The following is a 16,666-nucleotide window of genomic DNA, read 5'->3' as shown; positions in this document are numbered from 1 at the left end:
AGACCATTCTGACTTTTAGAGCTTTTTTTTACCAGTCAGCACCAAAATGACACGGTGGCCATGCATGTACAGTATCAACGTATGTAGGCACCTCTTAAACAAACAAACAAAGAAGACTATAGCTTATTCAATTAAAACGTTTTATGTCTATCTATTCCTGTCGTCATCTCCCCTGTAGGTCCGGTATTGTTTCTGAGCAACAGTCGGGACACCGTCTAGTCGCTGTAATCCTACGGTTGCTCCTGTTCACAGCAATGCAACCGCATGAGGTTCAGCTGATGTCTGACTACTGTGCTGTACACCACCGCTAGCTTAACACGTTAACGTTTCTCACATGAGCACGACGCTAGGGCCGAGTGTTTGTAGGTGTGAGGATGTACACGTCGCGTCCCGCACGCTGAGGGTCTTTTGCTCTCCTGCCTCGAGGTCTCTGCGGCAGAAAAAGGCTCAGCATGGAGCTCGGCGCTCTGACGCCGGCCATCTGCCCACAGCCAAACTGAGGCCGCGCGCAGGCTGGTGTTTTCACCTATAGCACGTGGCAGCAGTTGTACTGAGCCAGCGGCAGGATCTTGGGCTTGTTGTGCGTCGGTATGTTGAAGGCCAGAGCCTTCTCGCACAGGGGGAACTGAAAGAGTCTCTCGCGCAGCTTGAGGCTGTGCCGCTTCCCCTGCTCCGCCCTCGGAGCGGCCTCGTTGTGGGGTTGAGATCTGTCCGCCGAGGGGTCGTCTCTCCCGCCCTCCTCCGTTTTCTCGTCTCGCGCTCCTTCTCGTCCCGTTTTTTGCGACTCCTTCTCGTTCGGCGCCAGTCTGAAGGAGGACGCGGATTCAGGGAGGAGAGGAGGTTTGTTGGTGTTGTTGTTAGGTTCTGTCTCCTCGCCCCGTCCTTCCTCTGGGCTCGTGGAGTCCGCCGGCCCCTGACAGCACGGCACCCCCAAACCAGGCAGAGACGACGGTGGGACTTCAGGTGTCTGACTGAGCGCTTTGTCTCCGTGGCTGACTGGCTGGTCGGAAATCACGCATCCACTGTCTTCTTTCTCTATTTCCATTCCTTCCTGCTCCTCCTCTCCCTCCTCCATAATCTCCACTAAGCTTCCTAATTCTTCTTTTTGTTCCTCCTCCCTGCACTCTTGATCATCTGCACCATCAACCATCTCCTCAGCTTCTTTTTCCGGCTCTGCTACAAACAAAGACACCAAACATTCACCCTCTTTTGCCAAAACTCCCTCCTCCTCCTCCTTTTCTTCCTCCTCCTCTTCCTCCTCCTCCTCTTCCTCCTCCTCCTCCTCCTCGCAGATCTGCTGTAGCGCGGGAAGGTTCTTGGTGACCGGAGGCTCCTCGGCCGGAGGCGGACGGAGGACGAAGCTGAGGCTGGGCTGCCAGGGGCCCGGAAAAGCCTGCTGAGGCGGGGGCCTCGCCGCGAGCAGGTCCCCGCACTCGGGTGCTCCCGAGCGGGGAGAGCTGGGAGAGAGGGCCCCCGAGAGCCAGTGCGGCGGGGCCTCCGGGCTGAGCAGCGCATCGTCGAGCCCCTGCAGCCAGCCGTGAGCCTCGATCTCCTCGAGCGAGGCGCGGCCAGACGGGTCCTTCTGGAGCATCCTGGAGATCAGGCTGACGGGGAAACGACAGAGAGGATTATTGTTTCCATGCAAAGAACATAAACTGAAGATTACATGCTTTATTACGTACATCACATTTTGTTGAACGGCCAATACAACAACTGAATTGACAAAGATAAGTATCTGATTAATATCTGAGATAGGTCATCGCCACGCATCTTAACATAAATGAGTTAATAATGTCCAGAAGGTTGTTCTGTTCCATTCAAACGCACCATCATGTGACCTGCGGCTGAGTCTTATGACTAGAGCCGTCTCAGATATCGCAGGATGTGTTTGCGGCTACAGATAATCGAACAAACCATTTGGTTGAGGGTATTTCTGCCTGTTGCCTTCTAGGGAACAGGAAATCGGTGTAAAAAGGTGTTCATTCATTTCAGAGAAACAACTGCATGCAGCTGTTTCACACGTGCAACCTGTACTGCTGCTGTTGCTGTTTATTAATGGTGCATTACGTACAGCACTCACTCAGGCTGAGTAAAACATTGTTGATTATTCAAACGGGATCACAAAGTCTATTTTGGGAGGGACTATTTTCATCTACAGATTAAGACATGCGTGGTCATAATGGTGTTTGTGTGTGTTGATGGTAATGAAGCTATGGCACGGAGAAAGAAGATGTATCAGGCTTTGGCTACGCAGACGATACTTGTTGGTAGAATCACTTCATCTGCTGCTTTTGGTCTTCCTGTCATTTGATGTGTGTGGAGTTACCCGCCACACCATGTAGAGATAACCCACATACAGAGTTTTCACGGTTCCACACGTCATTTGTATATTTAAACAAAAATTCTCATGATTAATTAATTCGATTAACATAACCCGGAAAAGGAGCAGAACTACGGGTGGCGGGATTAACCAATTCAAAATGATTAATTCATAGCTAGCAGTGGTGACAGCGCTCGCTTTAGGTCTGAGGGTGACTGCGCATGCAGTCCACTGTCCCAACAGTTCCACTTTAAATTTAGAGTGAGGCCTTCAATCCGATAGAAAAAGCATGTTATAATGACAGGCACGAGAAAATATTGAAGACTTTTCTAATTTACTTTTTATTGCCTTTTAAGGCCTTTTTTAAAATGAGACTTTTCGTGACCTGCAGATACATACATACATATATATATATATATACAAACATATATATATATATATACATACATATATATATATATACATACATATATATATATATATACATATATATATATACACATACATATATATATATATATACATATATATATATACATATATATATATACACACATATATATATATACACATATATACACACACACACATATATATATATACATACATATATACATATATACATACATATATACATACATATATATATATATACATACATATATACATACATACATACATACATACATATATATATATATACATACATACATACATATATATATATATACATATATACATACACACACACACACATATATATATATAAAAAATGTACATTTTGAATTACAAAGGTAAAAAGGGGTCAGTGGTTTAAACCTGGACTTGATAAAGTGTTTTTTTTATTTCTGTTATTATCTCAGTTATGTCGTTCACTCTCCCAAGCTGCAGCAGCAGCAGATCTAACTGTATTGACGTGTTCACTGTAGTGCTTTGAGCTCAGCGCAGTGTGTGTGTGTGTGTGTGTGTGTGTTGGATGGAAGTTGTGAAAGTGAAGACAGAGGGAGTGTCTGTGGGCCTCAGACGGGATTCAAATACGGTCAGATGTTTTGAGCTAAAGAAAACAGCGGAATACATCGATAGATAACGCTCACTGTTTTAGACTAAGAAAGTACTTTACGTTTTAACAAGAACTGTATTTGCAGCCGGGTGGAGAAGCTTCTGGGATAACTAGGACACCATCATTATCCACTGAAACGCACACTAATGAGATGATTTTACGGTCAGCAGCTTCTTAACACGGGGTGACCCACCGCATCTATTCCACAGCACTAAAATGTCCTGGAGCGGAGTAAGCCTTTCAAATGAAGAATCAATTTAAATTTTAAAATGAAACTGTTTTTTCTCTTCTTATGAACCTCGTTGCCTTTTCTTTAAGTCGGTACTCACTCTCTGCAGTCGTCGGAGACGTGTTCAGGGACGCGGTAGCGACAGTCCAGGATCATGACCAGAGTCTCGCTGTCGTTGGTTTCCTGGAAGGGAGGGGCTCCACACACCAACATGTACAGGATCACCCCGAGAGACCAGATATCTGGAGCACACACACACACACACACACACACACACACACACACACACACACATTAGCCTTAAATAGCAAATCATGTCAGGCCTTCAAAGAAAGCCAACAATCCCTCTGCTATCAGATCATATTTAGAATTCTGCGAGCCTCTTATTTCATAAGGGATATTTATAAATAAAAGCCCTTTTTAGGGATTTGACTCGAAAAAACACCCCTGCAGTTATTTTCTAAAGCGGAACATGAGGAAATGAGATTCTCAAAATAACGGCATTATGTATCTATTCTATTTCCTCTTTCCTCCTCCACATCCTCGACAGAGAGGTCAGGGTGACAGAGCGGCCGAGCGGCACGTAACTTTAGGGTATGAGGCCTAAGCTGCAGACGGCTTGGCCCCTGACACGCACACACACACACACACACACACACACACACACAGGCTTCCTGGTGCTGACCGACAGTGCTGACAGTGTGTTATTTTCCCATCTCCTCCCTTTCCTTCCTCCTCTCCCCCTCCCTCCCTCCCTCGCTCGTTCTTATGCAGATGCAGTGAGAGGAGGTCCACGCAAACTCAAAGCAGCCTGAACCAGGAGAGAACACTGCGGCGCGACCCGTTCAAGGAAACACACACACACACACACACACACACACACACACACACACACACACACACACACACACACACACACACACACACACACACACACACACACACACACACACACACACACACACACACACACACGAGGAAGGGGAGCTGAGGGCCATAACAAACAGAGGGCCTGTTGTGGCGTTGTGCTATTCTCAGAACGATCTTGCTTTCTGTCTCTCCTTGTGTTCCCCCCCGAACACTGGGCATAGGAACACTGCACACGCTGTTCACATTGTGCGTCTACCCCGTATTTCTACACTAGAAATAAAGCCAGATCTGCTGATATCACATTTGTTTCTTAAAGTCACTTAAAGGACAATTCCAGTTATTGTTGACATTAGACTTTATATTTCCATCAAGCTTTTGCTGGGTTTTGTCACAGTTGAGTTTCACAGGGACCACTGCAGTCCACATATAAAAAGTGAAGAAAGTAGCACGTTAATCTTAAAAATGGTTGACGAAGAGAAACAGAAGAGATCTTTTACTTTAGAGGGGTTCTTTTGCACTTTCTTCACATTGTTGCTCCGAATGTGTGTACATGTATTTTCTATCTGATGTTTAACTAACCATAATGAACAGCACATTGTGTTTCATTATTCATTAGACATGCTAGCACTATAGCTCTATGGATGCCAATGCTGTTCAGTTAGTCAGTCAGTCCACCACTCTAGCTCAGACTCAACAACACTTGTATAAAAATCGATTGGATTTATCGATCCCAATAGATTTTTGTACAAGCATTCATGATCTCCAGAGGAGGAATCCAAATGATTTCGGCGATCTCTGACTTTTCCTCTTTTCCTGTTCAGGTCAAATTTTCCAACACTTTGGTTATTGTCTAAATACATGCAGAGCTCATAACCCACCAGCCTCAGCTGTGCTCAGAGTTTAGAGCAAATTAGCAATTGTTAGAATTCTAAACTGAGATGGTGAACACGGTAAACATTATACCTGCGAAACATCAGCATGTTAGCATCGTCATTGTGAGCATGTGAGCATGCTGACGGTAGCATGTATCTCAAAAGCACTGCTAAGCCTCAAAGAGCTGCCAGCAGGCCAACAGTGCGAGTTTAACTAATATTTTTAACATTTATTGGAAATCATGAAATTTTTCACACAAAAATCCCTCTTCTAAAATTTCTTCTAAGTTGGTAACAGCATCCTTTCCTGAGAATACACATACAGAGAGCTTGTCCGATCAACTTGCCAGTTAGTTCACACTATTTATAAAAAACACACGTTAAAGTGCAGTATGCACAAGTTTTAGGATACAGATAACAATGACTGCAGTTTCACAACACATAGCAGTGAGATTAATGAGCAATACAGATGATGTCAAACACCTGCCTTTGTAAATGAACTTTTTCACTATAATATCCAAAGCAGAGCTAGATTAGATAGACAGGGATGGAAAGACACTGTGGTCCATTCAGATTCTATCCTTAGATTCTCACACGTACCACTCCCATGTGTGATAAACATTCAGCCATTGTCCCGCATTATACTCATGATGGTCCAAACAACGGCCCTCAGTCCGCGCTGCACAATGTGCACTCACGTGCATGCCCACGTGCACGCGCGTCTCGAGTAGTGTTATGCAACAGGGAGGAGAAGCCACTAAGTGCTGGGAGTGTGCTTTTCTCTGCTGGCTGGGGGAACATCGCTCGCTCTCACCGCTGGTGCAGCGCCGCTCGGATGCCTGTCCTCAGTCAGGGCTGCTTGCAGCTTTCTCTAGAGCCGCTCATACAAAACAACTTGACACTTATCAATGCCTTTCTAAGGTCCTGAGCGACACACCTGCCATGAAGGAGTTAAGTCATGCAGCCTACAGTCCGGTTCAAGGGAAGAAAACCCACACCATTTACTGTTAGGCAAGGTAGGCAACCCAGGCCCCAACTAAAAGAGCTCCAAACAGCTGTAGATTTATTATGTTTAGATATGAAAAATATTTAGTTATGTTAGTATTCTAACTCATCATACCCTGTAACTCAGATGTATGGCCTCCTACTTACTGTGTACTTCTACTTCAGGCGAGCACATTGTACCCGTACATTGAAATGACAGAAATGTTACTGTTCACGATGCACATTCAGACTTGACACGCAAAATATAACAATTACAACATGACGCTATATTATTTTTTTACACAATAGAATTGTAAGCTCCACCTTGAGCAGACGTTAACCCTTCCCTTCAGGCGGCGTTCGCAAAAAACGTTCCCTCGAAATTGTTGAAACAAAGCGGTTCGCAGAACGCGAGGACGACTGCGGTTTGCTGAACTTTAGGAAAGCAACGTCCCACAAAGGATCTTGTGTTCTTGTAAAAACAACCCTCTCTCACTTTTACTTTGTAGTATTAATAGTGTTACCCCAGAAACATTTTTAAATACTTCTACGACGCCAATACTCACATTATCAGTTTAAGAAAGGGTGAAAGTAAAGCAACACAGCATTTGCTCAGGGGCCCCGGAATCATTAAATACCGCACTGAAAACACAAATTCAGGTCGGGGTTACTCAGGAACAGCGCACTAAAACAGTAGAGCGTGGATTTAATTAGCCGAGGTATTCTGCTGGCGGTAACGTTGTTAGTGTCATAAGTTTGTATCAAGTCTTACAGCAGGAACATGTACTCATTGGCACAGAGGAAAACACACCCAGGTTGTGCAAGCAGTACTGGTTGCAAAATATTAATTTCAAAATAGGCATATTAGCCTCTTGCTTTGACATAACTTCCCTGGTTCATAAGTCGAGCATGGATTTAGTGAATGGAGGTAAATAGGTTAGAAGTTAGTATGGCAAAAAAAGAAAAGAATTTGAGCTGCAATGCACTGTTCCCGTAGGCCGTAGTCTGCGCATGCTCGTTGACGAAGTGAAGAAAAGTATGGTTGTGACATTACCCAGCATTCATCTGTATCCAGGGTCCAGCAGCAAAAGTGAACAACAATGAGCCACCAAATTTGTAAAAATCACTCCGAATCATCAGCAGAACAGCAACCAGGAGTGAAGAAGACAGAGAACACACAGAAAGACAGAAACCGCTTCATGGTGAAGAAGAATTGTGGTCTGCAGACAGCACAAACATCAACCACACACACGCACGCACGCACGCACGCACGCACACACAATATATATTTAAACCGGATGTTGAGATACAAAAGCTCGTGAGTTCAGCAGTACTGCACAGAGGAGTGGAGCTGATCCTGGTTCAGTGGTCGACTGTGGCCCTTTTTAGGAGCTGCCCTTTAAAATGCACATTCCAAGACCAAATACGTCATGAAGGGGTCAACGAGATCAGCCCCGTTGCAGAGGGACCCGCAAGTTAAGACAAGGACACACAGCCCTCTTTTGGAGGACAACACCGCAGCATCATTGCATGGCGGTAACTAAAGTAAAGGATGCATTCAGGTCATCAGTCACTGATAAACATACTATATGTTATGAACTGGACCGATTATAAAGGCATTTTACTCCCAATCCTGACAAACCTCATTATTCTGATACGATTATCTAATGCTCCTGATAAAGCTGGGAAGCAGATGATTATATGTACATTTATTGAGCATGCAGACGTGCATTTCACTTCTTTAACTGATGCAGACATCACTGTCACTACTTCTAGGACTTTATGTGTTCACCTTGCAGTGACAGCAGAGTGGCTCAGGTGGAAATCCCACTCTGATCCGTCCAACATAGGATTATTTCTTGGGAATAAGAGGAGAAATTATAATCGTGTAGGATTTGAGCACTGCAGGTGACATTGAAGGGTACTCCCGCAATTTAGTACTGTACTTACATAGAAGCGGGGGATTTGCCAGAGACAGATTCTAAACTGATTCAGAATGTTAGTGTCTGGTGTGGGAAATTTAGGTCCAAAAGACTGGATCCTAAAATTCCCATAATGCATCTTTTGTTTCATCATCATCTTTCGATGACATCTTCAGGGTTATTTTGCTCAAACCTAAAAAAAGACATTGCACAGCCGTTGTGTTTCACAGACTGAATGGTACCCTCCATTAAAGTTTAACTGATCTTCTTCTGTAAAGTTGGTGGATATAAACAGTCCAGCAGCCTTGAGGTTGATATGAAAACACTGACAAAGAGGTTTTAACACCTCCAGTTATCCACTTATTCATCTAAAAGGGATATACAGAGGGGGGGGAGGGGGGGGGGGGGTTCCATGTGGGTTCCATGTGCTGCTCCCAGCTCAGCCACAAGCCGAGCAGAGAAATGAGTGTTGTGTACGAGAGGATGTTCTAAATGAGTCTTTGCTGTGGTTTAATAGGTCACACTTTGAGGATATTGGACAGCACATCAGAGAGCTCTAACCCGACATGACCTCAGACTTCATTACCGTGTCTGACTTCTTTTTTAATCGTCTTGTAAATGCTCTTTACAAAGAACGTGGCCCGACACCAAAATCTACCACTTACGCGTTTTACAAAGCCAGCTTCTTCCTCCCTTTTAAAAACTTTGTATGCTGCTCGCTTGGCTCAATTATCAAAGTTCATAAGACAAGCCCCCCCCCCCGGCTCAATGGAAGCGCAGTTGCCAGGAGCAGACAAATATGAAAATACAAGCAGAGGGCCGGGTGTCGCTCCGCCAAACACTTCCAGAGAGTCATAAGTGATGATTGAGACGGATTACTTTTGTACACATATATACATTATTTTTTTAAGGTAAATCCTGTATACCTTTAGGGTGACTATTTCTACTTTAACCACATGTGACAGTCACAGTCGATGCATTTACACTCTCAGCTGACGCCCAGAGAGGCTCACAGTTATCTGCCAAATGCAGCACTTCCCCCCCGCTCAGGACATAGTCCACCAATGTAGGTCCCCCTCCCTTCTTATCTGTCATTTTCTAGAACTTTATGGCCGAGCACTTCTCCGTCATAACTCACCAAATATTGTCATAGCTAGATTGTTTTCAGGCAGTGCACATTCATGTGCGTACAAGCTATAATTTATGGACCCATTTCTATCCAAATCTTAAGTGTGAATCGCTAGAACAAAAAAAAAAAAAAAGACCATTTGCTCAAGAAAAAGGATAACATTCGGTCATGTTATCCTTTTTCTTTTAACAATAAAACCTCAGAAACAAACATGCGTGAGCACAGCAACGGGTTGATATTATGTTACCATAGACAGTGTTTATCTTTGTCAAAGGCAAGAGACGCAATTGGCCCTCGTGTCTCTCTTCCACATCATATGACACACAAACACACACACACACACACACACACACACACACACACACACACACACACACACACACACACACACACACACACACACACACACACACACACACACACACACACACACCATGTCCGCAAACAGAGCAGGCATATACTGCAAAGACTCCCAGCAGCAAAGGAACCGCAGTGAATTAAACAGCAGTCTGTTTATAGACAGAAATATCAAAGAGATGTGTGTGTGTGTGTGTGTGTGTGTGTGTGTGTGTGAAGAGACGGGTTTATGAGTCACCTTACTAAGCTGAGATCACTAAGGGACATCTCTTCCTCTGTGCAGCTCAGGATTATCACACATCGGCCTACACATGTATTTATTGGTGTGTGTGTGTGTGTGTGGGTGGGTGAAGGAAGTGTACATTTCTAACAAAGTGATGATGTAACCGTAAAGGTAGAGAATTGTGTTAAAATAGAACGGAAAGAAAATGCACTTGGAGTGGAGGTGAAGCAGAAATCAAGCCTCAGAGGATATGTAATAATAACACACACACATGGATTCAAACACACGGCCCTCAGTGTGGACGCTTTTAGAAACAGGAAGTCATGTGAAAAAAAAAAGAAGTAGAACTAAGGCAACAAATTCAGGTTGAAGTTATAGATTGCGTGTGAGAAGTGTTGCTTTGTGACTGCTCCTTCACTACGTCCATCCCACAAAGACTGTTATAAGCAGACAACAACACAAGGTAATATGAGGAAAAAAAGAAGCCTCTTAAATAACCCTTTCCCTTTTGACACATGGCTTGCCATCGGCGGTACAACAGACGCAGTAGATCCTTCCACAGGATCAGCTCCTCATTGCGGTCGGGATGCACTTGTATTCAGTACAGATGCTTTTGTCATCACCGGAATAAATAGCGCCCCAAACCCTGCCAAAATCCATCCTAGTCCATGTCTAGCAGATTACACAACCAACCTCCCTGAAGTTGACATGCTGTGTGTTTTCCTGCTGTTGCTATGATGTCAAATCCCACAATCTATCGGCCTCCAATGTCACACAGATCACCGCAGTACGGATCAGCCATTCTGCCGCGGGTAAACAGTGATGCGTGGCACTTTCTCATCTGCGATCTATCTCCGTCTCTCTCACTCCAACACACACACACACACACACACATATACACAAATGCTTGCTATGCAGTGTGAGAGACCAGTGGTGAGCTGCAGTGTTTGGTTCCACTGCAGAACGTGCCCCGTTGGCTCAGGACTGGCTGGCTTGCTTAGACTGACCCAGATACACACACTAATCCTTTACGGACATTGCACACACACACATGGACACACACACACACACACACACACACACACACACACACACACACACACACACACACACACACACACACACACACACACAGATCCGCACAAACAAATATACAAGCACATAAATATGGAAGGGTATACAGAGCAGGAGCACACTCACTGAGATGCAAGAAAATACACAGGGTCAAGGGGGACAAATGTGGCCACACACACACACACACATACACACATACACACACACTGAACTGACCGGCATGCATGAAAGAACAATAACAAAAGACATCACATGCTGCGGTACAGGAGAGAACATGTAGGCCTCTGAAGGCAGCCTTCAGGGTTTCATTTATGAGTTGAGTGGAAGCCAGCGAATTTGTGAGGACGAGGACGGACGATTGGACGAGCAGAATTGTCTTTTCACTTCGCTAATTTAAGTTTGCCTTTGAAGAACAAGAGAGCCGCCGCTCGGCAGGCAAGGAGAAAGGACAGCAAGTAGGACATTTTCTATCCAACTCAGTGATATAAGGGGTTCTTTTTGTTGGTGAAAAAGACTAATCAAGACGGTTTGGGTGAGTTTTGTTTTGTTTGAATGAAGTGTGTTACGATGATCCGCCAAAGAGTCATTTTTTTTTTTCCCCATCATAAAAATCACTCATCATAGGTATAACTGTACAGTAGTTCCATAACCAGAAGAAAATAAGCCACGTTTAGCGGAAAGTCCGAAAAAAATAAACATAATTGGACGTAGCTCAAGTATGTATTCTGTTAATCATCTTGCGACCATTCAGATTTCTCTTGTGCTATGCTTGGGTCCTGACCCCCAGGTTGGGAACCATTGATCTAGATCAACAGTTCAGTTTCAACACTCCCAAAAAAAAAATTGAAATGTGTTTCTCACCCACAGCTGGAGCATCATACTCTTCTCCCAGCAGAATCTCTGGAGCCGAGTACGCCAGCGACCCACAGCTGGTGGCCAACATGGTCCCGGGTTGGAATAAGTTGCTGAACCCAAAGTCTGTCAGCTTCACCGCCCCCTGCTGGGGGAAGAACACCACGTTCTCGGGCTTCAGGTCCCGGTGCACCACGTGGAGCTGGTGGCAGTACGCCACGGCGCGCACGATCTGGGCGAAATGGCGCTTGGCGTTGCCCTCGGCCACGCCTCCCTCGTGGCGGAGGATGTAGTCGTAGAGGTCGCCTCCCTCGGCCAGCTCCATGACCAGGTAGAGGGTGGTGGGCGTGTCGATGACCTCGTAGAGGCGGACCACGTTGGGATGCTGCACCAGCCTCATACATCTGGAAATAACGAGTAATTATGCCGGGTAAATAAGGATGCCTAGAGTGGTGCGGCCCCTTCAGGGCACCTCAAAATCTACACAGGTTTCGTTCCATGTTTGGCTCAGATAAGATTCAGATGGATCACACACAGTTCACTACCAGTATGCCTGTTTGAAATTCTGTTTTTTTAAACAGTTTTCAACCTTTTCCTAAATATTTTCTTCTCAAGCTTCGTCTTTCAGTGTAGTTTACCTCACTTCCTGTAAGAGGTGGCTCGCCGCCATCACGTCGAGTTTCGTCTTGTCAATCATCTTGACAGCAACCAGTTGCCTGGTGTTGACATGACGAGCCAGCTTGACCACGGCAAAGTGGCCCCTGCCCAACGTCCGACCCAGGTGGTACAGTCCGCTGAGATCGGAGCGACCGGGGCTGCTCCTGGGGTCGAGGTGTCCCTCCTGGGCGGAGGTTCTCTCTCCAGAGGAGTCCATGTTTGAAACAACAACAAAAGGGGTGTGAGGGGGGGTAGAGGGGATTCGGAGGGGAGGAGGGATTGAACTGAAAAAGCTTCAGGAGAGAGGGACAAAAAAGGAAACGGGAGACGGAAAGTAGTTGTGTCAAGGTGTCGGAGATGGAGGGAGGAGGGGTTGCAGGGCAGCGAAGTTCCTCACCGATGGGGAGTTGCCTGGCAGGACAAAGAAAAAGACAACACAGTGAGACGAAGGAGAACAGTAGAGGGTCAAATATGACTTATTTTATCGTCTGTGATGTTGAAGGGCTGCGTTTGGCTCCATCTCAAATAACAGCCATCCAGCACAAATGGCACGCCAAATCAATACTGTAACAGGAAACCATAATGTATGTGCATGTGCGTGTGCGCGCGTGTGTGTCATTAGTTTGGCTAAGAGGGTCAAAAGGTGGCATTAGTCCTGATGATGTCATCATCAGACCCCCCCCCCCAGGGTAACAAGTTTAGCTGCCATCATCATCTTCATTACCGCGGTCACCATCAATCCAGTTACCACTGTCAACTTCATCGCTGTTACCTTTATCTTATTCATCCTCATCACCGGCAGCATCTTATCATCACCATCACCATCACTTATTCATTAGGAATGTGTCTGTGTGTGTGTGTGTCACCATCACTTATTCATTAGGGAATAAGTGATGGTGACACACACACACACACACACACACACACACACAGCTCCACTGGGCCGAGTGAACAGAAGCAGGCCTCACCGGGTTACTGTCCTCTGATATCCTTGGCTGTGCAGGTTCATCGGATCCAAAACACCTACATGCCTACGGGCTGCTACACTTGCGGCAAAGCCAGCTGTTCTCTACTTGGCCTCAACCGCAGTCCCGAGTTGGCACATACGCATGTAGTCATCCTCCTTGCGGCAGCTCAATACCTCCAAAACAAACGCCACCAACAACCTCGCGGAACAGCCGGACAAGCGCCGCTAACCTCGGTGCCCAACTCACCATTGTTATGCAATAATATCCCATAGCCGCGACCTGTCCAGCCGCGCGGTTCTCTCTGTCACTCCGCCGCCTCGCCGCGCTGAACTCGGACGTAAGAAATGACAGCGCCGCCTCCTCGCTTTCTTTCATAACACTCCATGTTCGCGGTCCATGTGTGCACATACTTTTCTCATGACCGCCCGCCTCAATTCTTTCCAGAGTCTCGAGCTGCGTGACCGCGCGCCCGCTCCGGCATAGAGAGAGAGAGAGAGAGAGAGAGAGAGAGAGAGAGAGGGAGGGAGAGAGAGAGAGAGAGATAGAGCTACAGCGGGACGGGAGCATGCCGACGTGCGCGCGCGTGCACGCACATACGCGCGTGTGTCCAGCTTTCCTTCTGACGTCAATACATTCCAACTCGCTCCCGCGGCGCAGCAGTAGCAGCAGCAGCAGCGAGAGAAGCAGGCAGCGGCCGCGAGCCTCTTGTGCTCGTGCGCAGTGGAGAGAGCAAAATGACTGAATGAATGCTCAGCAAGTCCAAGAAATTATATAACTGACTAATGAGTGTTTTTTTTTCTCAAAATAGCAGTAGGGAGGGGGGTAGGGCACAACGACCTATGCCATAACATACATGATAACGTATGTTCCTGAGATGCTTCTACTATAATGACTTTATTCATATGGCTTGAATTCACACAGACTCAGAGGGCCACAACGTAAATGAGGACCGAAACAAAAAAGTTATTTCCATTTTACCCCTTTTTGTCATGAGGAAAATTCACATAGCATTATGCATTATTTTACTATCTCTATAGGGAGCTACAGCGTGTCAAATAGACTCTTTGAAAGATTTATACTGACCTCATCATGTGGCCTGAATGTAATACATTCTTTTTGTGTGTGTTTCCATGTCCATTTATTGTATCTGATGTCACATTCAGCAGCACCTCCCACTGACAATCACACTCTTGAACTGACTGCATTTCATATTTTGTTGTTATCTGTAGGTTTTAAAATTCAAGCATGAATATATTGAAAAGTCTGCGCTATTGGGCACGAGTCTGCTGGATGATCTCATCCCAGCTTCTCTTTGTCTCCTCTAACCAGCCAACCTGCAGAATAATGGGGCCACCTAGTGGTACTTTTCTTTCTTTCTTTCGTTGCAACATCTACCTGCAACCCGAATAATACAGAGGAAGTAAGGGGTTTATAGAGCTGAAAGCCAGGTCAATGGACAGTGACTTTTGGGGACTTGTCAGCAGAGAGAAGTTTCCTCTCCTCAGCGCATGTGCACTAAAAGTGAGTGCCTACTTTGGATCAACTTACCTCTGTGAAATGACATTTTCACAGATGAAAATCACCAAATCAAAGTACAGGAGCCGGCTTACTGACAGACACCTCACAGACTGCCTCAGACTGGCTGTCTGTGCTTATGAGCCGTACTACAAGGCACTCACAGACAGTGTTCAGTCACAGCCATCACACTGACTTGAGTCACATGACTTCCGATGGCATTGTGATGGGACACAGAGCTGAACTGCACTTACATTAGTTGCACTGACTGAGAATTTTGTCAGTGTTGTGTTGTAACTTCAGTTGATAAATACAACAGTTAATATTGGTAGTTCATCCAGCCTGCTCATTGCAAATGTGTTTTTTCTTGTTCATATTGTGTGCGGTTAACAAATAATTTCCTTTTTATGTTGCACTGAAATTAAGTCATTTAGTGTCTTCTTGGTCACATCAATTTGAAAGCTGGACCAAAGTGTTTGATTTCATTCAATTACAATTAGGCCAAATAAAAAGCCTCAAGTTGTAAGTACAGTCTGGACAGTCTTTTTCTCTCAACACCTCAATAGGTAGATCTTGCCTGTCACCAAGGCAGAGGTCAGAGATCTTGGGCTTAAAAAGGTTGGTGACCACTGGTATACATCATATACTATATTATACTTATATTATGTGTCATTACGTAATCACATATATTATTCTGGTGTACATTGTATGTCTAGACTAGACTAGTCTTTAATTGCTATTGTTGAGTTGTTATTTGACTTGTTGTATATACCTCTTTTTTATTTTAACATTTTCATACAAAGACAACAGCATAACTTTTGAAGATACAACCTTGGTTTGACTAACTCACTCTGCCGAAGCCTCATAATAGCTTCAAATCAACAAACAAATAAATAAAATATATATTTTGTTAATTTAAAAGTACAAAGTAGAACAAAATGGACAAATAATTAAGAACAAATACTTCAAAAATTGTAGAAAAATTGTGGATCACATCACTCCAGTTCTGAGGTCTTTGCACTGGCTTCCTGTCCAAGAAAGAATTGACTTTAAAATCCTGCTGGAGTGTGTTTAAAAACACACTGGACCACTGCTACACTGTAATAAAGGATGCATATCGCTCAGTTCCCCGTGCAGCTTTGGGACTCTCTGATCACTGTTTGATTCATCTCCTCCCGACCTACAGGCAGAAATTAAAATCTGCAAAGCCTGTGGTAAAGAATGTGAAGAGATGGACCAACGAGGCAAAGCTGGAGCTACAGTCCTGCTTTGCCTGCACTGATTGGAGTGTTTTTGAGGCTGCTGCTACAGACCTGGATGGGCTCACTGACACTGTGACATCATACATCAGTTTTTGTGTGTGCCGAAAAAAAACCTTCTGCACATTCAACAACAATAAACCCTGGTTTACTGAAAAACTCGCCATGTCCACATTACTCCGTTTCTCCTTGGATGCAGATTTATCAAATAGAAACGATCTCCGTCCACACGGGAGTTTCAGCATCATTCTCGAGTTGATCTGCGTCCACACGGCAGCCTTCGAAGGCGGACAGCACGTGACCATTAACGTACACTGGGCATGCGCGTGACGGTGTAAACAGGAAGTGGATTGCTTGCTTAGTTTAAAAAAAAAG

At 45.1% G+C, this 16,666-nt stretch overlaps 1 protein-coding gene across 2 annotated transcripts; it reads right to left on the bottom strand.

The window, feature by feature from the left end:
* Positions 1 to 6: 6 nt before the first annotated feature.
* On the bottom strand, positions 7 to 13,983 carry LOC142944640 (uncharacterized). Of its 2 annotated transcripts, none has more exons than XM_076085706.1 (5): positions 13,518 to 13,983; positions 12,531 to 12,960; positions 11,902 to 12,296; positions 3,710 to 3,851; positions 7 to 1,604 (listed from the first exon to the last, which is right to left on the bottom strand). In XM_076085706.1, the coding sequence occupies exons 2-5, from the start codon at positions 12,764 to 12,766 to the stop codon at positions 527 to 529; spliced, it is 1,851 nt and encodes a 616-aa protein (XP_075941821.1). In that variant the 5' UTR covers positions 12,767 to 12,960; positions 13,518 to 13,983; the 3' UTR covers positions 7 to 526. The 2 variants fall into 2 exon arrangements, with proteins under 2 accessions (XP_075941821.1, XP_075941822.1); XM_076085707.1 differs by having other exon boundaries at positions 13,764 to 13,983.
* Between the last annotated feature and the right edge of the window lie 2,683 nt (positions 13,984 to 16,666).

This window comes from Anarhichas minor, unplaced genomic scaffold (genome assembly GCF_050575085.1).
Source record: "Anarhichas minor isolate MPS153535 unplaced genomic scaffold, ASM5057508v1 ptg000315l, whole genome shotgun sequence".
NCBI lineage: Eukaryota > Metazoa > Chordata > Actinopteri > Perciformes > Anarhichadidae > Anarhichas > Anarhichas minor.
The sequence above is the reverse complement of the archived record's forward strand: the minus strand, read 5'-3'. Positions and strand labels throughout refer to the sequence as shown.

Excerpts from the sequence above, each read along its gene's own strand:
- LOC142944640 (XM_076085706.1), bottom strand. The coding sequence starts at position 12,766 with ATGGACTCCTCTGGAGAGAGAACCTCCGCCCAGGAGGGACACCTCGAC. Across the intron at positions 12,297-12,530 it reads CACCTCTTACAGGAAGTGAG|ATGTATGAGGCTGGTGCAGC; the intron begins GTAAACTACACT and ends CGTTATTTCCAG. Across the intron at positions 3,852-11,901 it reads GTATGATGCTCCAGCTGTGG|ATATCTGGTCTCTCGGGGTG; the intron begins GTGAGAAACACA and ends TGTGTGCTCCAG.